General features: G+C 34.4%; 1 protein-coding gene across 2 annotated transcripts in view; it reads left to right on the forward strand.

The window, feature by feature from the left end:
- PPM1B (protein phosphatase, Mg2+/Mn2+ dependent 1B) overlaps positions 1 to 26,594 on the forward strand; it is a 52,379-nt gene extending 25,785 nt beyond the window's left edge. The window contains exons 2-6 of one of the 2 annotated variants that reach the window (XM_016204102.2): positions 2,504 to 3,363; positions 7,236 to 7,353; positions 11,640 to 11,751; positions 12,343 to 12,400; positions 22,202 to 23,259. In XM_016204102.2, coding sequence (XP_016059588.1) covers positions 2,518 to 3,363; positions 7,236 to 7,353; positions 11,640 to 11,751; positions 12,343 to 12,400; positions 22,202 to 22,507 — 1,440 coding nt within the window. In that variant the 5' untranslated portion in view covers positions 2,504 to 2,517 and the 3' untranslated portion in view covers positions 22,508 to 23,259. Of the gene's footprint in view, positions 1 to 2,503; positions 3,364 to 7,235; positions 7,354 to 11,639; positions 11,752 to 12,342; positions 12,401 to 22,201; positions 23,260 to 24,094 lie in introns of those variants that run through there. The other variant, XM_016204103.2, reaches the window with a different exon arrangement.
- Positions 26,595 to 27,417: the final 823 nt, after the last annotated feature.

Consider the following 27,417-nt stretch of genomic DNA (forward strand, 5'->3'; position numbering starts at 1 on the left):
TTTATGGCTGTTGTTTTTCATCTGTTTTGCTGCCAAAAAGTTGTTTGAGAATCTGATGAATGTTTTGAACTCCCTCTGAGGGAAAAAATGTATATAAAAGATCCATGCAGTATTATGTATATATTTATATTTTTAGAGTTTATGTTCTGTCAGAGGTGTTCTCTACTGAAATGTTTTCCCCTTATTTTGTCAACAGTCATTCTTCAAGGCACACAGTGCCCAAGTAACATGGAGAAGCAAAGAGTTCCTTTACATATAAAGTAAAACTAAACTTTCCCAAAAGATAAACCATACGATAAAGGAGTCACTCCTTCCTTTAAAAAACAACAAAAGTAAAATCTGAATTGGGTAGATAGTAAAACTGTAACAAGCAAGCTTAGTTCTGCCTAAAGGTAAGTTTCAGTAAGAAGACTGGTTTGAATAAAAGGTTAAAATTGAAACTTGGTTCCATGTGACATAAGCATATACATTTAGAGTGGCATAAATATTAACATTTAATATAAGGCTTGTCATAAAGCAGTATGTAGTTTATTAATTGCCTCACCTGTGAGAGACACTTCTTCCAGGAGTTCAGAAAGATGATAAATAATTGTTTTGATTGGAGAGATTTTTAAGTTTTCATATAAGAGGACATGCCTGACTTGAGCGCCCCCCCCCCCCCCCCGTTAATTTGGAAAATAGTATATGGTTCCTATCATTTTAGAAGCTTTGGTCAATGAGCCTACATAACTTCCCTAACTTTCATTCAGAAATTGAGAGATGTGGTTAAAATCCATAACCGCCGCGCGCCCCCCCCCCCCCCCCCCCCAATGAATCAGGCATTGCATACAAAATACACATTTGTCTTGTGGTACTTGTTCTATCCATTGTAGACAGTATTTTGGTCTTACAACGTCATATATAATCTTATTGCTGTTGGCAGCAGTTGATCATTTACTTACTAATCAGACTCTAAAAATACAGAATTTCAGAACAGGAAGAGATACTCAATATTGTTTTGTATAGCTTTTTAAATAGGAAAACAGATACTTGGTAAAGCCAGGAATCACTCAGTGTTTTGGCATTCTTTTCCTTGTTTCCTACAGTTTCTGTCTTAAATTGGTATGTTTATTGTATGTGTTGTTTTGGGTGCAAGTTAGTATGCTTTTATTTATTATCAGAAAAATATTCATCTAGGCACTGTAAGTTTCTTGGTTCTTTTGGGATCATTGGGTTTAGTCTTCTGAGGTCTAGATCTATGTGTGTACTCAAACACATAGTATGTTTTCTGGAGTTTCTGTTGCATGAAGCTTACCCAGATCATTCAATAAAATGTGGCACTTTGTCCCAATAATCTCCTCTAATAGATGTTTTTGTAATTTATATGATAAAATTCATGGCCATATCTTACGAATTATCCTGTGAAATGAGCTGTTAATAGATAAAATGACTTTATGACTATAATGTGTGAGTAAACTATTCTTTAAAAAAAAAAAAAAGAAAGAAAAACCCGGTCCAGCAGATAGGAGTAGCCAGACCTCTCATTCTCAGCTCTTTTGCTTAAGTCCTAATTTTTCTCCCCTTTGGGAGACTATTCCTTATTACTACTATCCCTCAATACTGACTTCTGGGGACAGGGAACATTCAGTTTACTTTTCAATGTCCTCTCTAGAACATGGGCATGAGACTTTTTCCCCTTAATTTTACATATGGGATAAGGTAAAAACTTTTAAACTATATTAAAGAGAGAAAATCCAAAGGGAAATAAACACAGAGCACAAGAACCAAATACATAATCTAGTCTCTGCCTTGTCGTCTGGGAAGCACAGCTTCATTCTTGTAGTATAACTCCTGGATTACCTTCGTGTGGTGGACACCATGTTGGCATCCATTACCCCAGATCCCATTCCCGGACCCTCACCTCCCTCAAAGTCTTTCTCTGAGAGAATGAGGCTTTTCCAGTAGAATGGAGATTATATGTCTTAATTGAATTTTGGAGTTGTCTTCGGGATCACTGGGGGTGGGAATCTTGATTACAATATTTGTTTTTGGAGATGTTTCTAAAATATATTGGCATTACTTTTTATTGAACAAGATGTTGCACCATTTTGAATTTAGTGTTATGTGTTGAACACTAGAGTTAGCTTATAAGTTGAATTAAAAAAAACACACAACTTATCCAGGTTTTGTTTCTTGGTTTTCCTTTCTCCTAGAACAGTGGTTCTCAACTTGCTGCACATATGAAGCACCAGAGGGGCTTTAAAAATATATATTGATATTTGTGTCTTACCCCCAGAGATACTGATTTAATTGGTCTAATGATTATAATGTGCTAAGATTGAGAAACCATTGTTCTAGAAAAAGGATGTGGAGGGAAATGTTGTTTTCCCCCTTTCTGTTTAGTAAATTCAGATAAATCTGAAAAATATACTTGGATAGGAGTTACTAGAGAATAGATGGGATATTATAGATGAATTCTCTATCAGATTTAAGCATATAACACGTATAATATTTTTTCTTTCAGATTCATTACTAAACATGGGTGCGTTTTTGGATAAACCCAAAACTGAGAAACATAATGCTCATGGTGCTGGGAATGGTTTACGTTATGGCCTGAGCAGCATGCAAGGATGGAGAGTGGAAATGGAAGACGCACATACAGCTGTTGTAGGTATTCCTCACGGCTTGGAAGACTGGTCATTTTTTGCAGTTTATGATGGTCATGCTGGATCCCGGGTGGCAAATTACTGCTCAACACATTTATTAGAACACATCACTAATAATGAAGAATTCAAGGCAGCTGCAAAATCAGAATCGGCTCTTGAGCCTTCAGTGGAAAATGTCAAGAGTGGTATCAGAACTGGCTTTTTGAAAATTGATGAATTCATGCGTAACTTTTCAGACCTCAGAAATGGATTGGACAGGAGCGGTTCAACTGCAGTGGGAGTTATGATTTCACCGAAGCATGTCTACTTTATCAACTGTGGTGATTCACGCGCTGTTCTGTATAGGAATGGACAAGTCTGCTTTTCCACCCAGGATCACAAACCTTGCAATCCAAGGGAGAAGGAGAGAATCCAAAATGCAGGAGGCAGCGTAATGATACAGCGTGTTAATGGTTCATTAGCAGTGTCTCGTGCTCTGGGAGACTATGATTACAAGTGTGTTGATGGCAAGGGCCCAACAGAACAACTAGTTTCTCCAGAGCCTGAGGTTTATGAACTTTTAAGAGCAGAAGAGGATGAATTTATCATCTTGGCTTGTGATGGGATCTGGGATGTTATGAGTAATGAGGAGCTCTGTGAATTTGTTAAATCTAGGCTTGAGGTATCTGATGACCTGGAAAATGTGTGCAATTGGGTAGTGGACACTTGTTTACATAAGGTATGTAAGTCTTTTTGTTATAATTAAAATACCCTATTAATTTTGAAAGACATGGTAAGTAAAATTAAACAAACTTAAATTTTCAAAACTTTTAATACTTTCATTAGGGAAGACCTGTATATTTTTAAATTATTTTCTTCACCAGAAATGAAACCATTTTTTTGCAATACTTGTTTGCCTCATCCTTCTAATTTGAAAGTTAAGTTGAATACATTTCTGTGGTATTTGTTGTCATTGAAGTACTTTATGGCTTGTTGCTGTGGCAGAGCATCTATACAGAATGTGACTTTTGAATTCAAATTCTCAGTATTGGCAATAGCTGCCTTAAGCCTAATTATGAACAGTTTGATAAACTATGTATATAAGTTAAATTCGGTACTAGATACACAAAAGATCAAGAGCCACATAAAATATTGGAAGATACACCAGAATCCTAGGCTAGGTAAAGTTTTGTAATTTAGTTTTGAGCCTCCTAGCAGATAAGATCAAAACAAGTAAAAGTATAAGTTGTATATTTTTTATTGTCTAGTAAAAGAAACTTTTTCCTAGCAATAAAATCTAAAAGGAGTTTACATGCGACTTTATGTAAGTACTCTGTGACGTGGTTAATGGCTTTTGTAGATGATATCAAAATTCTTTTCATATACATAGATATTCTTATCACTGATTAAAAAATAAACAAATGCTAATAGAAAATGTAGTCCTGTGAAGAATTCCTGTGGATTTAGATTTAGATTTGTAAAATTCTGTGAATCTTAACTTGATACAATAATAGGAAAAAGAAATTCAGATAATTAGTAATTCCCTTGGATGTCTTTAAAGTATTCAGTAGTTCCCAGTGGATTTTAACAGTGTCTATATCATAATCAATTGAAATTTTAATCGTTTGGTCAGTGCCTGAATATGCAAGTGTTCTATGACTGATTAAAAAGATATTAAGGCAAAACTAAATTTTCAGTTATATAAAATAAAGGTGCTGACTTATTTATTCTGTCTAGATTAGAACCGTCCTATTTCCTTCCCTACTATGTAAGTTGCCGTAGAAGGTAAAGGCATAGCCAAAAAGTTTCTCAAGAAGGATCTCTGAGTTTATGAAAATGCCCAGGTTTTGGTGAAGTATCTACTTCTTTTCCATAGAAAGGGAAGGGTCAACTTCAAAAAGAAAAAAATTATGGGCTGGTATTTCTATTCGCAGCTTTTTTTCTGAAAGGATTTTAATGATGGTACCTCTAACTCTTCTGATTTTTTTTTTTTTTTTTTTTTAAAGCACATGGTATCTTTTTTATTGCTCTGCATGAGTTAAGTGTAGAGTATCCATAGTTGTCAGTGACTGAATAGTAAGTGGCTCTAAAAATCTTCCTCCTTGGGCAGCTTTTTGAGACAAAAGCAAACATATGTTTTTTGCCTGACTAGCAAATGAAAATAGCATTTTCCTCAATTATAAAAATAGTGTATGCTTGTTACTAAAAAAAAAAAAAAAATCAACATAATACAGAATATATAAAGAAACACAGAATTTTGCTACCTACCAAAGTTGGTTCATTGTATTCTTGTGGTATATGTCTTTCCGTTCTTTTTTGCCTGCCTGTGAGTGTGTATATTTTTATAAAAATGAGCTCATTATACTTGTTCTTTTACAATCTACTTTTCCATTTAACAGTATATTGTAGAGAGATCTCCATGTTTATAAATATTGGTCTAAGTCATTTTTCATGATTGCACAGCATTCTGTTGAATGAATGACATGTAGTTTTGAGAGAATAACCAAGAATGGATCTGTACTTGAAGGAAAGAATTTTGTATTTTAGGTAAACTACACTCTCCCTTCCATTGAAAGGATGCTAGTTTTCAGGAATTTTGACCCCACCTTTCTGAATGTGGGGTTTAAATGATTCTGCAGACATATTTCACTTGATAGCTTTTAGGTTAAAGTGGTTAAAAGGTTCTAGACAGAGTTCTAGAATCTCAGAAATCATAAATGATAGTAATAGGGACAAGAGATTGGAATATGTGATTCATCATAGTTCCTTTGAATGAAGCTGCATTCAAATTGAAATCAGTTTTGAGAAGTTTGTCTAGCTGTTTTGTGTTGAAACATACAGGTTTATGAACCACTCCGTCTTACTTACGGAGTTAAGTAAACCTCTTAACCATTCCTATTTTTCTAACTATATAATTTCATCACTCCACTTGTTTGTATTGTAAAACCAAGGGTTAGCAATATTATAAAACAATATGATTAAAATAGAATATGATTGCTTTGAATTTAGTTTGAAAGATTGAATGAAGAGTTAATATTTTCTAGCACTTCTAACACTTATACACTTATATCCTAATAGTTTACAAGCACTCATACTATTGTGCTTACGATGATTATCACAATCTCCCTGGATTTCATGAAATCTAGGGAAATTGTGATAATCATCGTAAGTACAATGGTATCAGTAAATTGCTTTTTATGAGCCAAAAGCCAAGTGCTTTACACTTTTAAAAACTCACTTAATTTTCACAACCATAAAAGGTATGTAGCATTAGTATTGTTTTTGATAATCATTTTTCAGGGCTGCCATTTTACAGTATGAAGCTATAAATGTAGGATGAATGCATACATCCTGTTAGTCGAAAAATTAACTGATTATGCAAGGATGATTTGCATAAAACCAAAAAGGGAAGAGTATTTTTCAAGTGCTGTATAAAAATCACTGGAATATGTTTATACTTTGTGTGTAGAGGAAAGTCATCACGTAGAAATAGAAGCAGCAGCATTGAAATCACATGCTGAGGTGTAAATGTAAATTACTTCCTTTAACTATCTTAGGCTATATTTAAACTTCTTGAAACTCAGTTAATTTTCCAACTGATAGGATAGGATATAAAAATCTAATGGAAATTTTATATATACATACATACATATATATATATAGATGGGTAGATTAAGGAATAGCTGAGCAGTGCTCATACTATTGTTATTAAAATAGAAAATGGTTTGATAAAATAGAAAATGGTTAGAAGAAACTGGGATTTCAAAAAATATGAGATATTCTGCTTATTCATAAAATTGCTTTAAAAATCATTAGTATTCAGATGAATCTTGAATTTGAATATCTATGGTATAAAATTTTTGCCTGAGCTGAACTTATATAGTAAAGCCTGATTCTTGTGAAAATTGACTTTTTTCTATTTGAAATCATAGTGTAAGTGAGTGTGTGTGTATTAATACAGCCAATGCAGTATTTCTAATATTAATCATTATGAACGTTTTGATGGGTTTCATTAAGGAGTGAAAGTAGTTTGTGCTGTTCTGGAAACCCTGATCTTCCCTCCCCATTCCCACAGATACTGAGAATCTGGTAATATACTTAGGATGGTTCTTCCTACTAAAGCATAAGAGTATATGGAGGGAGTTGACTCTTTTTGAAGTCTTAAGTCCTGACGTCTCCTGCCTTCAAACTTGACTCCATTGATTTTTAGGACGTGGTGGCAGAAGTTTGTTTCAAGGCCTCCCTATATTTTCAGCTGTGTCATGTGGGTTCTGAAAAGGTGCAAGTCTGAACCAAACAATGCCTGCCTAGATTCATGTCATAATAACTGAAAAGATTAGATGGGTGTGGCCTTGCCTTTTTTTTTTTTTCACTTGGGTTGACAAACCCTGCTATCAAACTAAAATAGCCTACTGTCTCCATTGACTTAGTTTTTTTAGAGTGGTGAATAGAAAAAATACAAGGATTTCAAAGAGTTCTTTGGACTAAAAATGAATGTGTACATTCTGGATGATTAAATAAACTAATTGCTTAATTAACTGTTTTGAAGTAAATAGAAAATTGGTAGACTATAAAAATATAATTGTTTCTTGTTCTTTCTTTAATATACAGGGAAGTCGCGATAACATGAGTATTGTACTAGTTTGCTTTTCAAATGCCCCCAAGGTCTCAGATGAAGCAGTGAGAAAAGATTCAGAGTTGGATAAGTACTTGGAATCACGGATTGAAGGTAAGAAAGATGCTTTTTTGCTTGTTTTTAATTCAGAAGGAAAGGAAAAGTATTCTTCCTTGTTTATCAAGTAGTAGTTTTTGGGGTTTTTTTAATTTCCATCTGTCTAAGATTTATCATCACATCTTGGACCAATGTGTGGGGATTTATTGGCATACAGCAAACAAATATGTCTTCCTACCACCAAAGAGAAACATAATTTGAAAAACAGTCTGTTAAAGTTTACTTTTATTTTTCTTTCCCTGATTACATTTTTTGATAGTAAGTGAAGAATCCAGTAAAATTTGCCTCAGGTTATGAACACCACGTGCTATAATTCCACCAACACTAATTCTTCCCAAGTTAATTATAGGAATTCATTACTATGTTTTCATCATACTGAAAGAATTAACAGATGTTGTGAAAGATGATTGATTTTATTTTTTAACTTTTTATTTTGCAGTAATTTTGATCTTACAGAAAAGTTGCAAAAATATTATAGAGAGCTCCCATGTACATGTAGTACCTTTTACCTAGATTACCCATTTGTTTACATTATACCTCATTTTACTCATCTCTCTACTTTCTATCACATACACTCTCATTCTCTCTCTACCTCTCCCTCTCTCCCCTAATTGGTTTCATTTTCTGAAAGATTATTTTCTGAACCAATTGAGAGTAATTGCAGATATGTTATTATCCCTCTACCCCATAATACAAAAAAGGACAGTCTGTACATAACTCTAGTACATCCATCACAATTAGGAAGTTAACATTGATACTATATTACCATCCAATCCATAGATTCCCATTAAAATTTCCCTAGTTGGCCCCAGCCAGTTTGTCTCAGTGGTTAGAGCATCAGCCGGTGGACTGAGGGTCCTGGGTTCGATTCCACCCAAGGGCACATACCTCAGTTGTAGGCTTGATCCCTGGCCTTGGTCAGGGCATGCATGGGAGGCAACCAATTAATGTGTCTGTTTCACACTGATGTTTCTCCCTTCCACTCCCTCTAAAAAGCAATGGAAAAAAATATACTCGGATGAGGATTTAAAAAAAAAAAAAATTCCCCTAGTTGTCCCAGTGATACTTTTTATTAGATCTAGTCCAGAGCATGGCTGATTTTTCTGTTGTGCCTCTTTAGCCTCCCTTTGTGTGAAAAAGTTGCATTGTGTTTGTACAGGTTAGTTACTTTGTGGAATGTCCTTCAGTTTGGGTCGGCTGGTGTTTCCTCTTGATAAAATTTAGGTTATATTTAGACAGAAATACTATAGAAGTGATGCTAGGTTCTTCATGCATCATGATGTGGTAATCTTAACTTTCATCACTTGCTTGAGATGTTGTCTTTCAGGTTCCTCCATTGAAAAGTTAATTCATAAATATGTTATGCTTATTAATAAGTATTTAATAGGGAGATACTTCAGGTTATGTTAATTACCTGTTTCTCCTCAAATTTTCATGTATGTTTTTAGTGTCCATTGGTGATTCTTGCCTCAGTCAGTTGCTACTAGAGTAATAGCCAAATGGTGATTTTTTTTTTCAACTTATATGAGCATGAACTCAGATTCTGTTTTATTCATTGTATTATAATCTGTTACTATTGTTATTTTGATGCTTGTATTGTCCTAGATTTGGCCAGTAGTAATAGCTTCTTCAAACTCTTTTTGGCCTGTCTCTGTAATTCTTTGAGCAGCTTCTTACATTCTGGCATATTCCAGGCTTATCTTGTATTTCCTTGCACCAACCCTTAAATGAGCCACTTTTCCAATGACCTCTTTTTTTTTAAATTTTCTTTTTCTTTAGGAATTGGGATTTGTGCATTAACTGTGCAATTGAGGTGTTTCTGTTCCTATACCCTGTCAAAGAATAGAGCTACACACTCATACTTATGTCTATATTTCTCTTAACTTCCTTTTTCCCTTCCTTCTTTCCTTCCCCCCTTCCCTCCATCCCTCATCTGTCTGTCTATCCCACCAATAACTCCAGCTCCTATACAATACTACAGAGTTCATTCTAGTTTTCTCTTTTCATACTTGTAACTCCCTTCTACAGTGAAAAACCTGACTCCTACCATGAATCAAATAAATCGGTCACAGCTAAGCCTTGTGTAGATGCCTTCCTTACTCCACATTGGCTTTGAACCTCATTCCTGGTTGCACCCTCAGCAGTGCTAAAGCTTTGCCTATTGTGCTCAGGCTTGGATAGCCCATGTTGGACCTGCTGCTGTCACCACTGTCCCCTCCACCCCTGTAAGACTTACCTTGCTTGGCCTTATGTAACACTTTTTGAGCTAAAAATCCATTATTATTCAGGAAAAAGGAAGGGGAGAAGCTTTATCTTTAATTGCTAAAATATTGGTGTTTAAATCTGCCATCTTATTTCATATATTCCATCTGTTTCTTTTTTCTCCTTTCTTGCCTTTTGGGTTAATCAGCATTTTTTTTCTAGTTCATTCCTGCATTTGCTTATTAGTTGTACATTCTTTTTTTTAATCCTCACCCAAGGATTTTTTCCCATTGCTTTTCAGAGAGTGGAAGAGGGAGGGAGGGGGAGAGAGGGAAACATTGGTGCCTACGTGCCCTTGGCCAGAATCGAACTTAGGACCCTTCAGTGTGTGGGCTAATGCTTTAACCACTGAGAAAAACCAGCTAGGGCAATTGTACATTCTTTTAAAAATTCAGTTAGCCCTGGTTGGTGTGGCTCAGTTGGTTGGCATCATCTCTTGCACTGAAGGGTTGCCTGTTCCATTCCCAGTCAGGGCACATGCCCAGATTGTGGGCTTGATCCCCAGTCAGGGGCATGCAAGAGACAGCCAATTGATGGTTTGCTCTCACATTGATGTTTCTTTTTCTCCCTCTCTCCCTTCCTCTCTAAAAGTCAATTTTTAAAAATCTTTAAAAATTTAGTTAGTGGTTACCATGATAACTTGAGAATGCATTAGAGATAATGACAGGATCCCCAAATTAATAGTACATTTTGATTTTATATGTGCTGAATTTTTTTCTTCTTCAGTTTTTATTTATTGATTTTAGAGAAAGGAAGAAGGGGAGAAAGAGAGAAACATCAATTTGTTCCACTTATTTATACATTCATTGGTTGCTGCTTATACTTTCCCTGACCAGGGGTCTAACCTGCCATCTTGACATATCAGGACGACACTAACCAACTAATCTACCTTGCCAGGGCTCTATATGTGCTTTTTTAAAAGATATAAAATTGCATTTTATGAAGTTGTATCAATTTTATTTTTAAAGTTTTCCTCAGTTCAAGATTACATATTGACCTATATTTTCTCCCAACACGTTTATGGCTTGACTTATTAAAAAATTAGTAAATACATTTGAATGATAATGATTATGATGTGATAGGCTTGTTGAATTTGGCCTATTATGAGTCGTATTTTGGATATACTAGCTATAGTAATTGCTGAGAATCTTCAAATGTGTAATTACCATAGGAAAACTATATTCTTTTGCAGATTGGGTGGGGCAGATTTCTTGATGGAGTGTATATTTTAAAAATCTGCTTTTTATAAATATAAATGGAACATATAAATATTTAATTTTATTCTAAGCATTAGCAGGTTCTGTAATTCTCCTTTATTTTTTATTTATGTATTCATTCATTTATTATTGATTTTTAGACTGAGAGGAAGGGAGAGGGGGAGAGAGAGAAACATCGATATGAGAGCAAAACGTCAATCAGCTGCCTCCTGCAGCCTGGGCTTGTGCCCTGACCAAGAATTGAATCAGCAGCCTTTCAGTGCATGGGACGACGCACAACCAACTGAGCCACACCCGCCAGGGCTCCTTCTTTATTTTAAATAAATTGTTGTGGACATAACTATTTAGGTGTCAAAAGACCTATAAGACAATTTTTAGTTTTTCTTCTTATAATTTTTATTCATTCATTGCTTTGATTTTTCTGTAATTATAGTATTAATAATTTATATTATTTTTGTGTAAAATTAGATCAAAAGTGTTTTTCCATGTAGCTGTACTGTGTTCACTGGTATAATTTTTAGTGATTGTAAAGCATTTCACTAGTGGCTGGCTATGCTAAAGTTTTTCCTTTATTATTGAACACTTAATTTGTTCCATAGTTTGCTTTTATGAATAATGCTGGAATTGAGCATATATATATATACTAGTAACTTTTTATATTACCTATTTTTGTTTTTGTATGATAGCAGGTAATGTTTGCTTTTTATGTTTTAGCATAGGTACTACCAAATAGTACCTCATTTCACTTTTATGTGAATACTGAGTTATCACATTAATTTAGGAACTTTTTTTAAAAATCTACAGAAATTATGGAGAAGTCTGGTGAGGAAGGAATGCCTGATCTTGCCCATGTCATGCGCATCTTGTCTGCAGAAAATATTCCAAATTTGCCTCCTGGGGGAGGTCTTGCTGGCAAGTAAGTAGAATAAAAAGAACTAATTTTGTGTTTGTTTATAATTAAAAATTAAATAATTTTGGGTAAGAAGTGCATCAGTTATCTAAAGATGAAATGGGTTGATGGTTCTTACACTAGAGAAGAACTCTTAAAATTTTATCCAAAATAACTATTTTTTTAAAAAATATATCTTTATTGATTTCAGATAGAGGAAGGTATAGAGAGAGAGAGAGAGATAGAAACATCAATAATGAGAGAGAGTCATTGATCGGCTGCCTCCTGCAAGCCTCCAACTGGGGATCGAGCCTGCAACCCGGGCATGTGCCCTGACCGGGAATTGAACCATGATCTCCTGTATCCTAGGGTCAATGCTCAACCGCTGAGCCATGCCCAGCCGGGCAAAAGAAATTTTTAAAAGAAATTATTTATCATGCTCTAAGGGTGAGAACACATGTATTGCGCAGGATCAAATTCTGAGTGAGATGTAGAAACTGTTCTTAGCAAGTATTTTGTGTGCCAATTTTTGTGTCACGTAGTCAAGATGACTTATTATTTTAAATACTCAGAAGCTTAATTGTAATTTAATAAAACTAAAGCATTATTTTTTTTTAGGCGCAATGTTATTGAAGCTGTTTATAGTAGACTGAATCCACATAGAGAAAGTGACGGGGTAAGCTTTATTTTATTTCTTAAACATTTAAAGTAATTTTGTAATATAAATTTTACTAGATATGAGTATATTCACATAATGAAATCTATAATAAATTATTACTCCTTTCATTTTAAAGAGTCAGTTAAAGTTTAAGGAAATGTGTTGAAATGGAGGTAGAGGTAAAGTTCTGTATTGTAGATAGGTTTGTTTTCACTTAATGGGTTTTGTTTGGGCTGTACTCACTTTCTCCCTGTATGTCTGCCTTTTCTTCTCCTTCTCCCTCAAATCTTAATTTTGAGGCAAAGAATGTGCTTTTAAATGTCTCAATTTCTCCTTCAGCAGGCTTCTACCATCACTGGAAGTTAGTGATAATGAATGTTATTTTAATGACCAGACCTTATAATGCCCCTTGTGTGCCTATTTGAATTCCTGAGGATCATTCCTTTCTAATCTTTTTGTGCTGTGGGTTTCTGTGTTGAAGTGAGATAACCATTTTTGTTGTACCCTGCTATGCCTCACCAGAGCAAATCTCTTTATCCCTTTTACCTTTCTTAGTAATACTGGTAAACTATCAGCTGCTTCTCTGTAGTTCTGTAGTTTTTTTTAACTTTAGGACTAGTGGGGTTTTTTTGTTTTTTTTTTTAATTGCCCTAAATTTCAAAGTCAGTAATTCAAGTAAGTGTTTTCTAACAGGATTTTTTAGTTTCCGGACATATAAAAATGAATAACTTAATTTTTAACATGTCTGCTTCAAAGATTTAGGAGAACCAAACTTAGTCATGAAACTTGTTGAGAAGAAACAGACTTACCCTCCAAGTCTCCAGCTCCTCTTGGCAGGTCTTGAGAGAGGGACATCAGCCATTGTAGAAATTATGTATCATTTCAGTTGCAATGTTTTCCAGGATTCATTATTGCACAGCAGTATCATATATTTTCTTAACAATAAAAGTGTCTTGTCAAGGAAAATTTTACAATCAATACATTTTAGTGGGTTGAACATAAGTGAAACTGTATATTAATAATAACAGAATTTATGTCTTGGTCTAGAGCAGTGATTCTGAGTTTTTTGTGGCAGTTACCTCAAAATAATAAGAATTATGTCTAAAGCTGTGAAAATTAGTTTAAAAATAAAAATAAAGATATGTCATGTGATATATTTAGAGAATTCTAAATCAGACAGTTGAGGATAGGCTGTTGACATAACTAAAAAAATGGTGGTAATTGGGAGGTGGAGGGAAGAGTCTTAACCTCTTCAGCTAGATTATAGATTCCGCATAGCACCCACCACCATGGTTAGAAGAAGTGAACCCTCAAAATTTAGTTAACAGCCCATTTACTAGTTCATATAAGTACTCTTGTTTCCTCATGTATTTGAAATGCAACCCCAATGTGTAATCTTAAAAAAATTATTTCAGCCTGGCCGGGCATGGCTCAGTGGTTGAGCGTCGACCCAGGATCCAGGCGATTGGGGTTCGATTCCCGGTCAGGGCACATGCCCAAGTTGCGGGCTCGATCCCCAGTCGGGGGCGTGCAGGAGGCAGCCAATCAATGACTCTCATCATTGATGTTTCTCTCTCTCTCTCCCTTTCCTTTCCTCTCTATGAAATCAATAAAGATATATTTTTTAAAAAAATTATTTCATTATACCTTGCTGAATTTCTTGGTCCCTCAGAAAGTTGGCTGCTTTTTCTCCACACAAGATTTTTTAACTGTTAGAACCCTAAGTTTCTGTTTAACATATACTGAGGATGACTTTTTAACTTTTTAAAAAGTAGAAAATACTTATAGACAGTGAGTATAAATAGATAATATAACCATGAAGGCTGAGGGGATGTGCTCAGAATATAAAACTTACCCTAAGTATGATTATTATATGACTATATAAATTAAGGAGCTGTATAGTTACCTTTAGATATAAGTTTTCTATTAATATCAGCAAACTCCGACAAGTTTACCATGTACTGAGGAGACTACAAAACATAAGGCATGATCCCATCCTTACTCTAAATGTAGCTTGCAATATAGATATAAACACACAAGTTAAATAATAAAAATGTTTCACATCGTTTAGTAAAGAAAAAGAAGTGACAAAATCTAGAATGTGATTGCAATGTGAATTGTAGAATGATGGCTGGGAAAATCGTATTTTCAGAGAAAAGATAGGGTTAAATAAAGAAGGATTTGAATGGCAGAAATGAAATGAAGAGGAGGATAGTTGAAGTGGATGGGGAGCCAAGGACAGAGTATAAACTGTGTTTGAAAGAAATGACATGATTATTGAGGGGAATAGAGAACTGCTGTAGTAAAAAAATAAGAAGAAGAATTTAGGATATCAGAAGTATTTTGAAGAGACTTGGAAAGGACTTTTGAACTTTATATTTTAGATTGAGGAGCCATCATAAGTTTGGAACATAAGAATCATAGGCTCAAATGAATATCTAGTATTTTAATCTCTTAGAAACATGTGCAGTATTCGGTTGAAGCAGCAACTTTCAGCCTTTTTCATCTCATAGCATACATAAACTAATCACTAAAATTCTGCAGCCTATCTGACAGACAAAAAGTATGATTTTGATTCATTCACGCTGGATGCTATGGTTGTGTTGGCTGTTGTCATTTTTTTATTTGACAATCTAAGGGAAAAGAGGTCAGTGCCCCTGACTAAATAGTCAGGTGTTGCATGTTTTAAAAATTCTGCGGCACACTGGTTGGAAATCTCTGGGTTAAAGAGATGCTGTTAAGTAGTTGTGAAATAATTGCAGAACTCAGATAAGTATAATTTCATTATTAGTAGATAGATCTATGGATTAGAAAATTCCCTCTTTACTATAAAAATTAACTTCTAGCCCAGAATCTTATTTTGGAAAACACTACTTTTTCTTTCAGAGTAATCATGACCTTACAAAAATGTTGAATCATAATCGCAAGTAGCAGGAATATACTAAAAAATAAAAAAGAAACAAAAAACGAAGGAATTATAGATGTTTAATTAAATTTTTAGCTCTTGACCTGCGATAGCAGTGAATTAGGCACAAGATATGCTCCATAAACGTACTTAGATCTGTGCCATGTGGAAGATGTTACCAGAAAGTATGTGCTGTATTAGGTTAAAGCAGCGATTTTTCTGGTCCTGTAGGCAATTGTTTTTGCCTACGGGACCAGAAAAATCCTAACTACTGTCAGGAACCAGTAGTTAACTTGCAGAATAGGAAAGACTAAAGCGTGGTAGAAAGTCAAAGGGGATATCAGTTGGGAGGTATTATAAAAATTAAGCTTTTTTAAATAACAAAAATAACTTGAAAAAAAGAATGCTAGTCAGAGTGAATCAGATTTATTTAGATTCCTAAAATTCCTACTTTATATCAGAGAGAGAATTGTTCTGCTGTAAATGCCTATACGGAGTACCATTAGAAATACAGGGTTCGTTCATTTTTCTTATATTCAAAAAAACCTTTTGGTATTTAAGAAATAAATATTTCCAAAAGCTGAGTTGAATATAAGTAAGAAATTAAGTCATTAAAATATATTCAGCCCTGGCTGGTGAAACTCAGAGGTCAGAACATCAGCCCATGCACCAAAGGATTGCGGGCTCAATTACTGGTCAAGGGCCTGTACCTGGGCTGCAGGCTTGGTCCCTGGCCTTGGTCAGCGTGTGTGCGGGAGGCGGCCAATCGATGTTTCTCTCCCCCACCCCCCCATCCCTTCCTACCTTCCACTCTCTGAAAAGCAGTGGAAAAAATGTCCTTGGGCGAGGGCTAATGAAAGTAAAAAATGAAAATGCATTCAGAAAGTTCACTGTGGAGGGTAATCTTACTAAGTTGTTTGCTAAATTTGTTTCTTAGTTCAACTTTTTGGAATGCAAGCAATATTTTTATTTTCCCGACTGTAAAAATCATAATCTATAGAAGAGAGTCTAGGAGGAATTCTTAATCAAGGAGTTCTTGATTCCCCCAAAAGTTTTTGCAAATATATTTATTTGAGTACATCCGTATTCTTTAATGATGGTAATGTCTGTGGTTTTCATCAGTTCCTCAGAGGATTCTGTGACCCCGAAAAAACAATTGCCTACAGGACCAGAAAAAGTTAAAACTACATTTTGGCTATAAGTTGTTCTTGTATTAGGCAGAGGTCTGAGATCGCCCTTCTTCTTCTAAAATACTAGTTTGTGTTTTATAACTAGAATATAAATTCTGTGAGATCTGATACTTCATCTGATTTATTTATGACTATAGTTCCAGCACCTACAGCAGTGCCTGGCAAATGGTGAGAGCTCAATAAATACTTGTTAAATAAATATTTTTATTTACTCATTTCTAGTAGTTGTTTGGTAAAACTACCCTTAAGTCATATATTTTAAAAAATAATTTGAGGTTGCTAATTGGTATGAAAGTATACTTTCAAAGCTATATATTTTCATGCAAAAAATGTTAAGTTCTTCCCTCAAGGAAGACTTGTAGAGCTTTTGAATTAGTGTACCACTGATGGAATAGCTATATATAAGTTGATGATTTTCTGAGGGTAAAGTGGGAACTTGTATTTACCCAACTCATATTTTACCAGGCCATATACATACATACATATAAAATCATAGGTAATCTCCTCAACACCTTTCTTATATAGATAAGACTAAGAATCCATGAGATAAAGTAGCTTGCCCAGGTTGCAAAGCTAAATAAATCATGCAGCCAGATTTGAATCTAAGGATAACTCCCAAAACTGTTCTCTTTATACCTTTCATGCTGCCGAGGCATTTGGATTTGTGAAAATGGAAGGAATGGGAGGACAAAAGCCCCAAAGAATCTCCATAGAGAGAGAAACATCTATCAGTTGCCTCCCAAATGACCTGCCACTTTTTGATGTATGGATGACGCTCCAACCAATCGAGCCGCACTGGCCAGGGCGTGAATGCTAGTTTTTTATAAATTGTTTCTTGTTACTTTTTCACTGATGAAAGCATTTTTATGGAGAAGACCAACTGTATTTGAAAATTAACTATATTCACTATTTTTTAAGGTATGATTTGACATATAATTTCTTAGCTGTGTCATCTTGACCATTTAAGTGACTCTCTAAAATTATTTCAAATTAAAAAAAATTATTTCAAATTAAAAAAAATTATTTCAAATTAATTAAATCTTACATGATCCTTGTAAGTAACATCTAATTTATCAGATTCTTCATTAGTCATTGTTAATTGTATCTCACGAAATCATATTTGAGAATCTTTAGTTCTAAAAATTATTTTTAGCTGACAAGCAGGGCATAGGACTCCACAAAAAAACCTCCATAATAAATATACTAGTATTCCTTACTTTTAGCTAATCATTTGAAGAATTTTGGTTATGGCAACTGCATTTTTTTTTTTTTTAATGCTGCAATTAATACTAGCACCTTACAAACAAAAACTGAGAGAAAAGTTCTAAATTTCTATCTCCCTAATTGCCTTAAATTTATTTTGGAAAATAATTTTAACCATTCCATTTAATGATTTTTTTGGTTCTGTCATTTTGTTAATCTTTCTAATACATTATAGACTTGAAAATGAAATGATTTATGATCTAGTTTTACAGTAATTTTAACCAATATTTATTTAGTGTTTATGTGGGGCACTTACTATGCAAAAACTGTTACCATAATGTATTCAACAAACATTCAGAGGGACATTGATGTTAATTGCACCTGTACACAAATCTGACTCTGTTGCTTACTAATATTATCACTCTAATAAATAGCTTAAATCTGCCTGAGCCTTAGTTTCTTCTGTTAGGGTTGCAGTGCTTATTACTTAGGGTACCTGTGAGGATTAAATGAGATTATCTGCGTACAATTCTTAGCACAAACATTAATTTTCCTTCCCTGGGTGGTAGTGACAATGCAGAAAGTAATATGAAATGATCTTTAATTCAGTGAGTTTACAGTGTAATGGAGAGACTTGTGAACAATTGCAAGGTGAATTAATTGCTATAATAGGTGTATGTGAATACAGGATGTGCTATATATGTATGAATTCAGGTAAAGAAAGTGCAGGTAAAGAATAGGTTCCTGTCCTGGTCCCTGTGGCTCAGTTGGTTAGAGCGTCATCCAGTGCACCAAAGGGTCACGGGTTTGATTCCCTGTCAGGGCATATACTCAGGTTTCAAGTTCAGTTCCCCTGTCGGGGTGCGCACGGGAGGCAACCAGTCGATGTTTCTCTCTCACATCAATGTTTCTTTCTCTCTCTCCCTTTCCCTGTCCCTCTCCCTTCCTCTCTTTCTCTAGAATCAATGAAAAACATCCTCGGGCGAGGATTTAAAAAATAATAAATAGATTCTTTTTCTGATATTAATGAAACTCCATGAAAGGGTTATGTAACAGTATTTTGAAGATCCAAATGAAATGGCTGGGGAAAGAGTTTAACCCATCCCTCATCTATCCAATACAATAGAGAAATGTAATTTGCTGTAAGATAAAATGACTTAAATGTGGTCAGTAGCTCAAGTTCTTTCAATTCAGTGGTTAAATGATGCCAGCCATTATAAATCCATCCCTACTTAATTTACAGGTTTGGTTTTAATGTCGTTCTTTAAAAGCAACTTCTCTTCCCCAACTACTACTACTGCAGCAATTCACAGAAATATATATGATTACTGTAATAAAGGTGTAGATGGAGAGTGAGAGGTGCTTATCTATTGAACCCACCAAAATTGACTGAAACACAACCAATATTACAACCTTTGATCCAAACTTATCAATAAGTTCGTAAGTAGTGTTTAGTCTGTGTTCCTCAACCTTGGCTGTATATCAGAATCACCTGTCAGGCTTTTTTAAAAAAATCACCCCAACCCACTGATTATGGATATCATGGGGTGGAACTTTGGTATCTATATAATTTTAAAAGCTCCACAGGTGATTCTAATGTGAAAACCAGGGTTGATAATCACTTTTGCTATGTGTAAGTCAGCTGCCCAGTTGAAGCAGATTTTGTTTCATTGTCCTAGAAGTTTTTAAATAAAAAGGGAGTTTTTGCTTTGAGGTTTTCTTTAGGAGATTGGGGTGGGGGTTATGCCCTTCATTAGAAGTTCTTTGTGATATACTACTAAGTAGAAAATTGCCTTTTGGCAGATTTGATTAAAGACTAATAAGGTTTATGATTAGCAAGCACTTATCATTGTTCCATCTTAACCTTTTCTGAATAGATTCAAATGAGAAACTTTATGTAGGGAAACATGTTTATTTAGTACAGAAGAAAAGGTAAATACAAAAAGTATTAACAGCACATTTTATTATATCCTCTCCACACAATAAATCACACAAATAAAAAATAGTTCTTTTGACAGTTAATATGCTTGATGTAGAAAATTGGAGAATTTAAAGAAAAGCACTTGTATAAATAACTTCATTACCATTATCATAATTTATACAGGGGTGGGCAAAAGTAGGTTTGAATTCAACCACCCCAGGAGGTGGTGGGGCTACTTCAAGCAGATCACTGAATTCAGGTTTGTTTACTGATTTTCAAAGACTACAAGGTTGTTTAAATAATGAAGGCCAGCAAATTGAGCACTTAAGAGGTTGTACTTAAGTGCACTGTGCCATTGTTACAGCCTTTTGAGTTAATAAAGCTATTGTAACAATCATGGCCTGCATGTCTTTTTCCATATGAGCAACTGCAAACCTACTTTTGCCCAGCTCTGTGTATTGCTGTATTTCTTTTCCACCCTGGCAGTTTGTATATGATATCCTAAACTAAACAGATACACAATCATATACATATACATAAAACATATTCTATACACAGTTATCTCTTTTTGCCACTTTTTAAAGGTACTCTCATTTTTCTAATAAACATTGTCCTTTATTGTGTGGTTATAGTAGTATATTTTTGTCATAGAATTAGAGTAACAGCCTCCGAAGATGTTTAAGAATTTGTACCAGATCATCTATATTAGTAACCATTTTTGTATTTTATTTTCCCAACATTTTATGATGAAAACTCCCAAACCTATGGAAAAAAGTGAAATGAGCATAGTGAACACTTTCTACCTAGAGTTAACACTTATCATTTTACCATATTTGCTTAATCTCTTTATATGTGTACGTGTATATACACTACTTTTTCATTTTTTTTAAAAATCCACACTGAGGATACGTTTATTGATTTGAGAGAGAGAGAGAGACATCAACGTGAGAGAGAAACATTGTTTGGTTGCCTCCTGTATGCACCAGACTGGGGATTGAACCTACAACCTAGGTATGTGCCCTGACCAGGAATCAAACCCACCATTTTTCAGGGTATGCAATGATGCTCCAACCTGGCCAGGGCTACTGTTTTGTTTTGTTTTGTTTTGTTTTGTGTTTTGTTGTGTTTTGTTTTGTTTTGTTTTGACTGAACTTTGACAGCAAATTGCAGACATCATAGTGTGTTACCTCTGTTTTGTCATGTCTCTCAAGAATGAGGACATTTGCCCTGGCCAGTGTGGCTTGGTTGGTTGGGTGTCGTCCATGCACAGAAAGGTTGCCAGTTCGATTCCCAGTCAGGGAACACACCGGGGTTGCCGGCTCGATCCCTGTGCCTGGTAGGGGGCATGCAGAAAGCAGCCTATTGATGTTTTGTTCACATCGATGTTTCTCTCTCCTCCCCTTCCTTTCTCTCCAAAATCAATTTTTAAAATCTTTTAAAAAAGGGCAAGAATGAGGACATTTTTCTACATATGCATAATCTTTTACCTAAGAAAATATATCAAGTCCAGATGTTTCCAGTTGTCCCTAGAATGACGATTATAATTATTATTTTGAACCATAGTCTAATCAGGTTGTTATCATTCAAGCATATTAAGCAAGTTTTTAATCAAGCCCATACTTTCCCCCCCCTTCCCCCTTGACACTAACTGAGAATCTGAACCAGCTTTTCATAAGATGTCCTACATTCAGGATAATATGATTATTTCCTTGTGGTGTCCTTTAGCTTGATCCTCTCTTCCCTGTTTCTTGTAAACTAGGAATTAGTTTTCTTAGATTTATTTTAAACATTTTTGGCAAGAACACATGACATGACCTGTAATTCCTAATTCATCACATTAGGAGGCACATAATGTAAGATTGTCTGGCATTTACTCTTTCAGCTTAACTGTGATCAGCTTGGATGTTAGAGCTTGTTCTGCTAACAAGATTAAGTAGCTACTATTGTAGAAAGCTGTAGGTTTCCCAAAATTTAATAAAGTATAAAAGAATATGAAGAGTTTGCTATTCATACCTTTTTATAATGTTTAATTTATCTATTTTTACAGATGTTTTATTAAACTCTTTAAAGGCAAAAATGGAAATAAAATTTTTATCCATGAACACTTTTAATATTTCCAAAAAATCCAATTTCATTTTATATAGTTTAACATTTTGTGTATCCTTTCCTACCTGTCATTTAGCAGAAATGATGAAGAAACTAATGTTCTAATGGCCTGCTTTTCTGTCCTTTCCTATTGCTTTACCCACTAATTTCCTTTTACACTAAATCATAGCCAATTATTGTGTTTTTAAGTAAGTCACTTTCAGGAAATGCTTGTGTTGCTGTTGACTTCTAATAGCAGAGTTAAACTTCAAGTTAAACTTGAGATTACAATGTGAAATAAGACATAAACTAGTTAATGATAATTTTCTAAAAAGTAACTTGAGATATTTCTATTGTAAATTTTTATTTGACACGATACTTATTTAATGAAATGTTCTCGTGCTTACACTATATTACTCATGGTAGAAAAATGAGTGTTTTGCTTGATATGTTATGAAATACATGTGATATCCTAGTTTGTCTACTGACACTGGGGTCTTGAATCTTAAAAAAAGGCCTCCGATGATGCAGAGGAGAGTGGATCACAGGGAAAATTGGTGGAAGCTCTCAGGCAAATGAGAATTAATCATAGGGGAAACTACCGACAACTTCTGGAGGAGATGCTGACTAGTTACAGGCTAGCTAAAGTAGAGGGAGAAGAAAGCCCTGCTGAACCAGCTGCTACAGCTACTTCTTCGAACAGTGATGCTGGAAGCCCAGTGACAATGCAGGAAAGCCATACTGAATCAAAAAGTGATCTTGCTGCCTTAGACAGCTGTAATGAAGATGCAGGGACAAACATGGGTGGTGAAAAAGTATGACTTGACTTTGTGGTAATATTTTTGTGTTCTTTGATTTGACGGTTTTTCCTTAGGAAGTATAATGTATGCATTTATATAACCATTTTGTTATTTGAATCTTGGTAATCTAGTTTTATTATATTCCTATAGCCTTGTTTTTTAAGAAGGCCTTTGCATACACCTTTATCCGATAGGTTAAAATGGGCTATTTATAGTTCTTTGAATTTAATAAAATTATATGTCATTTCATATTGTATGCCAGAAATGAGGCTACCAGTTATTAAAGCCAGTAAATTCATACTAGATAGGATTAAAGATTACTGATTAGCAAGATTATAATATGTTGTGGAAAAACTTGTTAATGTAGACTTTTACTGCCTCACATTATTTTACATACTAGTATACTCATAGTTAGCTTTGTAATTTGTGTTTTCTTCAGTAATTTTAGTTCTTCAAAGAATGGCAGGTGCTGGCCTGTAATTTTTTTTTTCCAAGGATGATAATTTGTGTGTTTCTTGATTTGTTTATATTTTACACCTCTGTAGTTTTCTTTTTAGAAGTTCTGAGCTATTGGATGTGTGGTTATTTTTCCTTTCTCTGTATTTATGAAAAATAATGTGTATTTTGAAAAACCTGTGTATTACACATATAGCATTGGTTTGTATATTCTGTATAGCCTAACTACATACATCAAAATGTATGTCAAATCAAGTGTTCAGAATGAAATTATAAGTGTTTAAGTCCAAATAAAGCATGTGATATGGAATAATCTATGCATGTTGTACTTATTTTAAAAAAATTTTTAAAATAGGTTTGGTATATTGGAAAAATACCCATTAGAAATTCATTTGTATTTATATAAAATTTAGAAAATTTCTGGCTTGGCTTTTTTTCATTAAAAGGGAAAAAATTTTGAGAAGTCTTGCTTAAAGAAAATCTAGTCTGTTTCTTATCTCCTTTTTGTGGTACAAAATATTGATCTTTGGGCAGAATGAACACACATAGACATGTCAGAAATTTGCCATGATGAGCATTTTAAAGATCGCAAGACTGTCAACTTTGCTATAAGTGTTCATCAGATATTAATAATTGCAAGAATTACGGGGTATTTTAAATAGTGGCAGATATATGAGTTTTATTTTTGTTAAAATTGATTTTTTAAATACAGATAAATGTTAGTCATGTGGGGAACTATTTCTTAAAACAATTATTTTATGAATGTAGATCATTAACTTTTCTTCATGTTTATATTTATCATGTGTCTAAAGTTGATTAAGGTATCATAAGTTGAAACTTTGGAATCATCGGAGGTAGCTGATATTTTGACCTATTTTCCGATGCTGAATATTTTTAAATGGTTTAAAAGGAAGGCATTTGGTGGAGAGGGGAGGAAAAAAACAACCAGTTATCTATCTATGTTAGATAGACCTATGTGTATACACACAATGTACAATACACACACCTCTCGGTAAAAGTACCTTTTCAGACAAAGAAAGGAAGGTAATTTGTTCATCTAATTTTGTTTTTTTTTTTTTTTTTGAAATTCAATCCAACCTGGAAGTGGTGTAGGTAAATAATAATAATATTCTTCCTTTTCTCTTCCTGTAGGGTGCTGGAGATCTAGAAGACCCATGGTAGCCTTATAAACTTCTAAAATGCTTTTGATTCTGAAAATTGGGGGAAAAACTTTTAATCACATTTTCTTCAATACAAGGGAAAAATATTCTTGTGGATTCCCAACGTTTTGTGATATGAGCAGAAAATCGTTAGCATTTCCCATCATTTGTTCATATTTGTGTTTTCTGATAATTGCCACTTGTAGCATTGCCTGTACTACAGTATTTTTGCCAGCCTCAGGCATACTGATTACATCTGTATTGAACTTTTGGCCCTAGATACCAATGGAGTTATTTCACCACAAATAGCAATTGTGCCTGAGGTGCATGGGAATATAGTTAGCTGTACTCTGAAGATACATTATGGTTTTTTTTTAAACAAGACACACAACATATAAGCATGTAAGAGTAACGAATTGTATGAGATGTTCTTTTTTTCAATTCACCAAGTTGAAAACCTTTTGCAGCTCTGTGGCTTGAAATTTTATTTGAGCAGTCTACTATAGGGTATATATTTATTATTAATTGTTATTTAATTTTTTCCAATTTACCTGTATTACCAAACTGGGTTCTTCAATAATGTCCAAATTGTAATGTTGCCTGCTTCAAGATAAGTGTATTTGGCAATAATATTATAAACCCTTACAAATTTTATGCATGTATCTCCTACATCCTTCAACATTCACTAGAAAATCTTTGAAACCAAATGGATTAATTTATGGCTATTTATAATTTGCTTTGACATCTCACTGCTGCAAATTTTTTAAATGATGAGGTTTGCCTTTATAATGTAAATTGTGATTTTTGTTTTACATGTGGGTTTCTATAGTTTTAATTTTTCAGCTTTTAAGATACAACAAGTTTTGTGTAATTTGGTATAATTTTTAATTGTTTACGTTATTTTAAAAGCTCAGAATATCACATGGAAATGACTATAAATACATTTAAAATTATCTATTTTAGATCTAAGGAAATATTACAGAGATATTTTCATGGGTTCAGTAACCTTTCATTTTATAACATTGGGCACGGTACAGAGTGGCTGTCACATAAGGTACTTGAAGATTATTAGTTTAATTCTATTTTTACAATAACCTTGATTTTTTTTTGAGTTTTGCATGTATCCAGTTAATGCTGAACATGAAGAGTAAACTATTTATCTGAAAGCTATTGGGGTAGGAGAAGCAATGAATGTATCCGTTTGTACATGGTTTACATGTTGTGGATGCTTTGTAAACATTTTCCTGTATGTTTAAATTGTGTTTCAGCAGGATGTAATTGCCCTTGTGTATAGTTAAAATGAGTCATCATCTGGTCCTGTGTGAAATGGAATTCATGGTATTTTCTGTAACATTTCCCTGAAGCTGTTTCTGGAGAGCTACACATTTGAACACAGACAGCTTCCTTGATCATTTGATTTATTGTGCACCTGATTTTGGCCTAAAAGGAATTATTGCCACAATTTATTTTATTTATTCTTTAGATTTTAGCCTTGTAAGTTAAAGTGCTTTACATGATGATGTTCAAAGCTATTTGTCCCTTTACTGGGTTTGGGGGTTAAGAGATAGGGAATGAAGAATGCAAAGTGGGTTCTTGTTCGACTGTCCACTCTGATCCAATCCTGTACTGATAGTACCTTTCCAGTATGATATTGTGATGTTTCATACAATGCAGTGAACATAACCAACTTGTTACCTAAATAAAGAATTGACAAAAACAGTGTGACATATTCCTACTTGGTATGATTTTTAAAACTAAGAGTCCAGTTTTGAATGTTATTTTAAACATTTTATATAGTTAGAATATTGTGAAATGTTTCGTACAGAACTGTATAGTTGAATTATAATTCCAGGGTAGAATTAACCAAACTATATAGGACAATACTAATTAAACCCTTTTCCACTCCCAATACATTTTTTATACCACTTTTTAAAAAATCTTTCTCTGGAAATTTAGTGGCCCTTGAAATACAAATAATGTGTGAGTTAGCAAAAGAAAACTTATTCAGTGTTTACTAATAGGAATTTCTTACTCCCACTGTCCTCAAATATTTTGGTCCCAAGACCCATTTATGTTCTTATAGGTTGAAGCTCCCAAAGAACTTTTGCTTTTGTGGGTTGTATCTTTTGATACTTATTGTATTAAGAAAAAGAAAACCATTACCTGTTAACATAAAGAGCATTGTTTTATAAAAAAATTTATTTTCCAAAACTAAAGAACACTGGCTTTCGTTTTGTAAATTGGCTGGATTCTCATACCTGCTTCTGCATTCTCCTCTGTAATGTGGCACTTTGTTTGAAGTATGTGAAGAGATCTGGCCTCACACACACATTTGGAAGAGTGTTTCAGTAGCTTCAGATAATTGTGGATACTCCTCTTTGATCCATTACCATAACTTCAGAACTGGTAGTTCTTGAAGGTTAGCTGCAGTGTGGAATCTGAGACTGTTAAACTTTGTACTGTTCTGTCACATTAAAATCCATTTGATCTGTCTCGTAGTTTGAATGGATCTACTTTCCCGTGATTTAATGACATGCATTGGTCATTTATAAAATAATTGGTTTGTTGAATTGGGCTGTTCTTTAGAATTTCTACATGTTGTTATGCAGTGTTTGAAATTTTTTGGTTAATATAACTGATCTCATCAGAAAAATCTTAAGTGTTGGGAAGCTGCCGAGCTCATGGTGATGGATACAGATTTTTCAAAAATTTTCATTTTCATTTGAAAGGTGAAATTTGATCATTGGCAACAAATGTCAGTTTTTTTCCTTAAATGACAGGCTTCATTCATTTTAGAAAATGTCTGTTGAATAACCATAACCTGTCAGTCATTCTTTCAAGTAAAAATTGTGTTCTATGCAAAGAGGCTAGTTCAGCGTACGTCTCAAATAATAGCATAAAACAGCCGTCGCACTTCAGCATGCCGTGGAACCGGCACTCCCCATTTCAGCACCCAGGCTGTTGGAAGGTGTGTACTCGGGTAGCTGTAATGCTCAGTCACGACGCTGTTGGCGGAAACCGCTGGCTTCCCTTCTTGTGAGTGCCGCTGCGAAGGTGCGGTGATGACTCATCTGTTCGGTGCTGCTGTCCTAATTTGTGCCCAGGGTCTCCGGTTTTACCCACCATTGCTTTTCACAGTCAGTGCAGGTGTCAGTGCTTAAGAAAATAAGCATTCCCGGGCCGGTGTGGCGCGGTTGGTTGGGGCGTTGTCCCGTCCACCAAAAGGTGGTGGGTTCGATTCCTGGTCAGGGCACATAACCAGGTTGTGTGTTTGATCCCTGGTTGGGGTGCTTGCGGGAGGCAACTGGTCAATGT

This window comes from Miniopterus natalensis, chromosome 13, assembly GCF_054644295.1.
Source record: "Miniopterus natalensis isolate mMinNat1 chromosome 13, mMinNat1.hap1, whole genome shotgun sequence".
NCBI lineage: Eukaryota > Metazoa > Chordata > Mammalia > Chiroptera > Miniopteridae > Miniopterus > Miniopterus natalensis.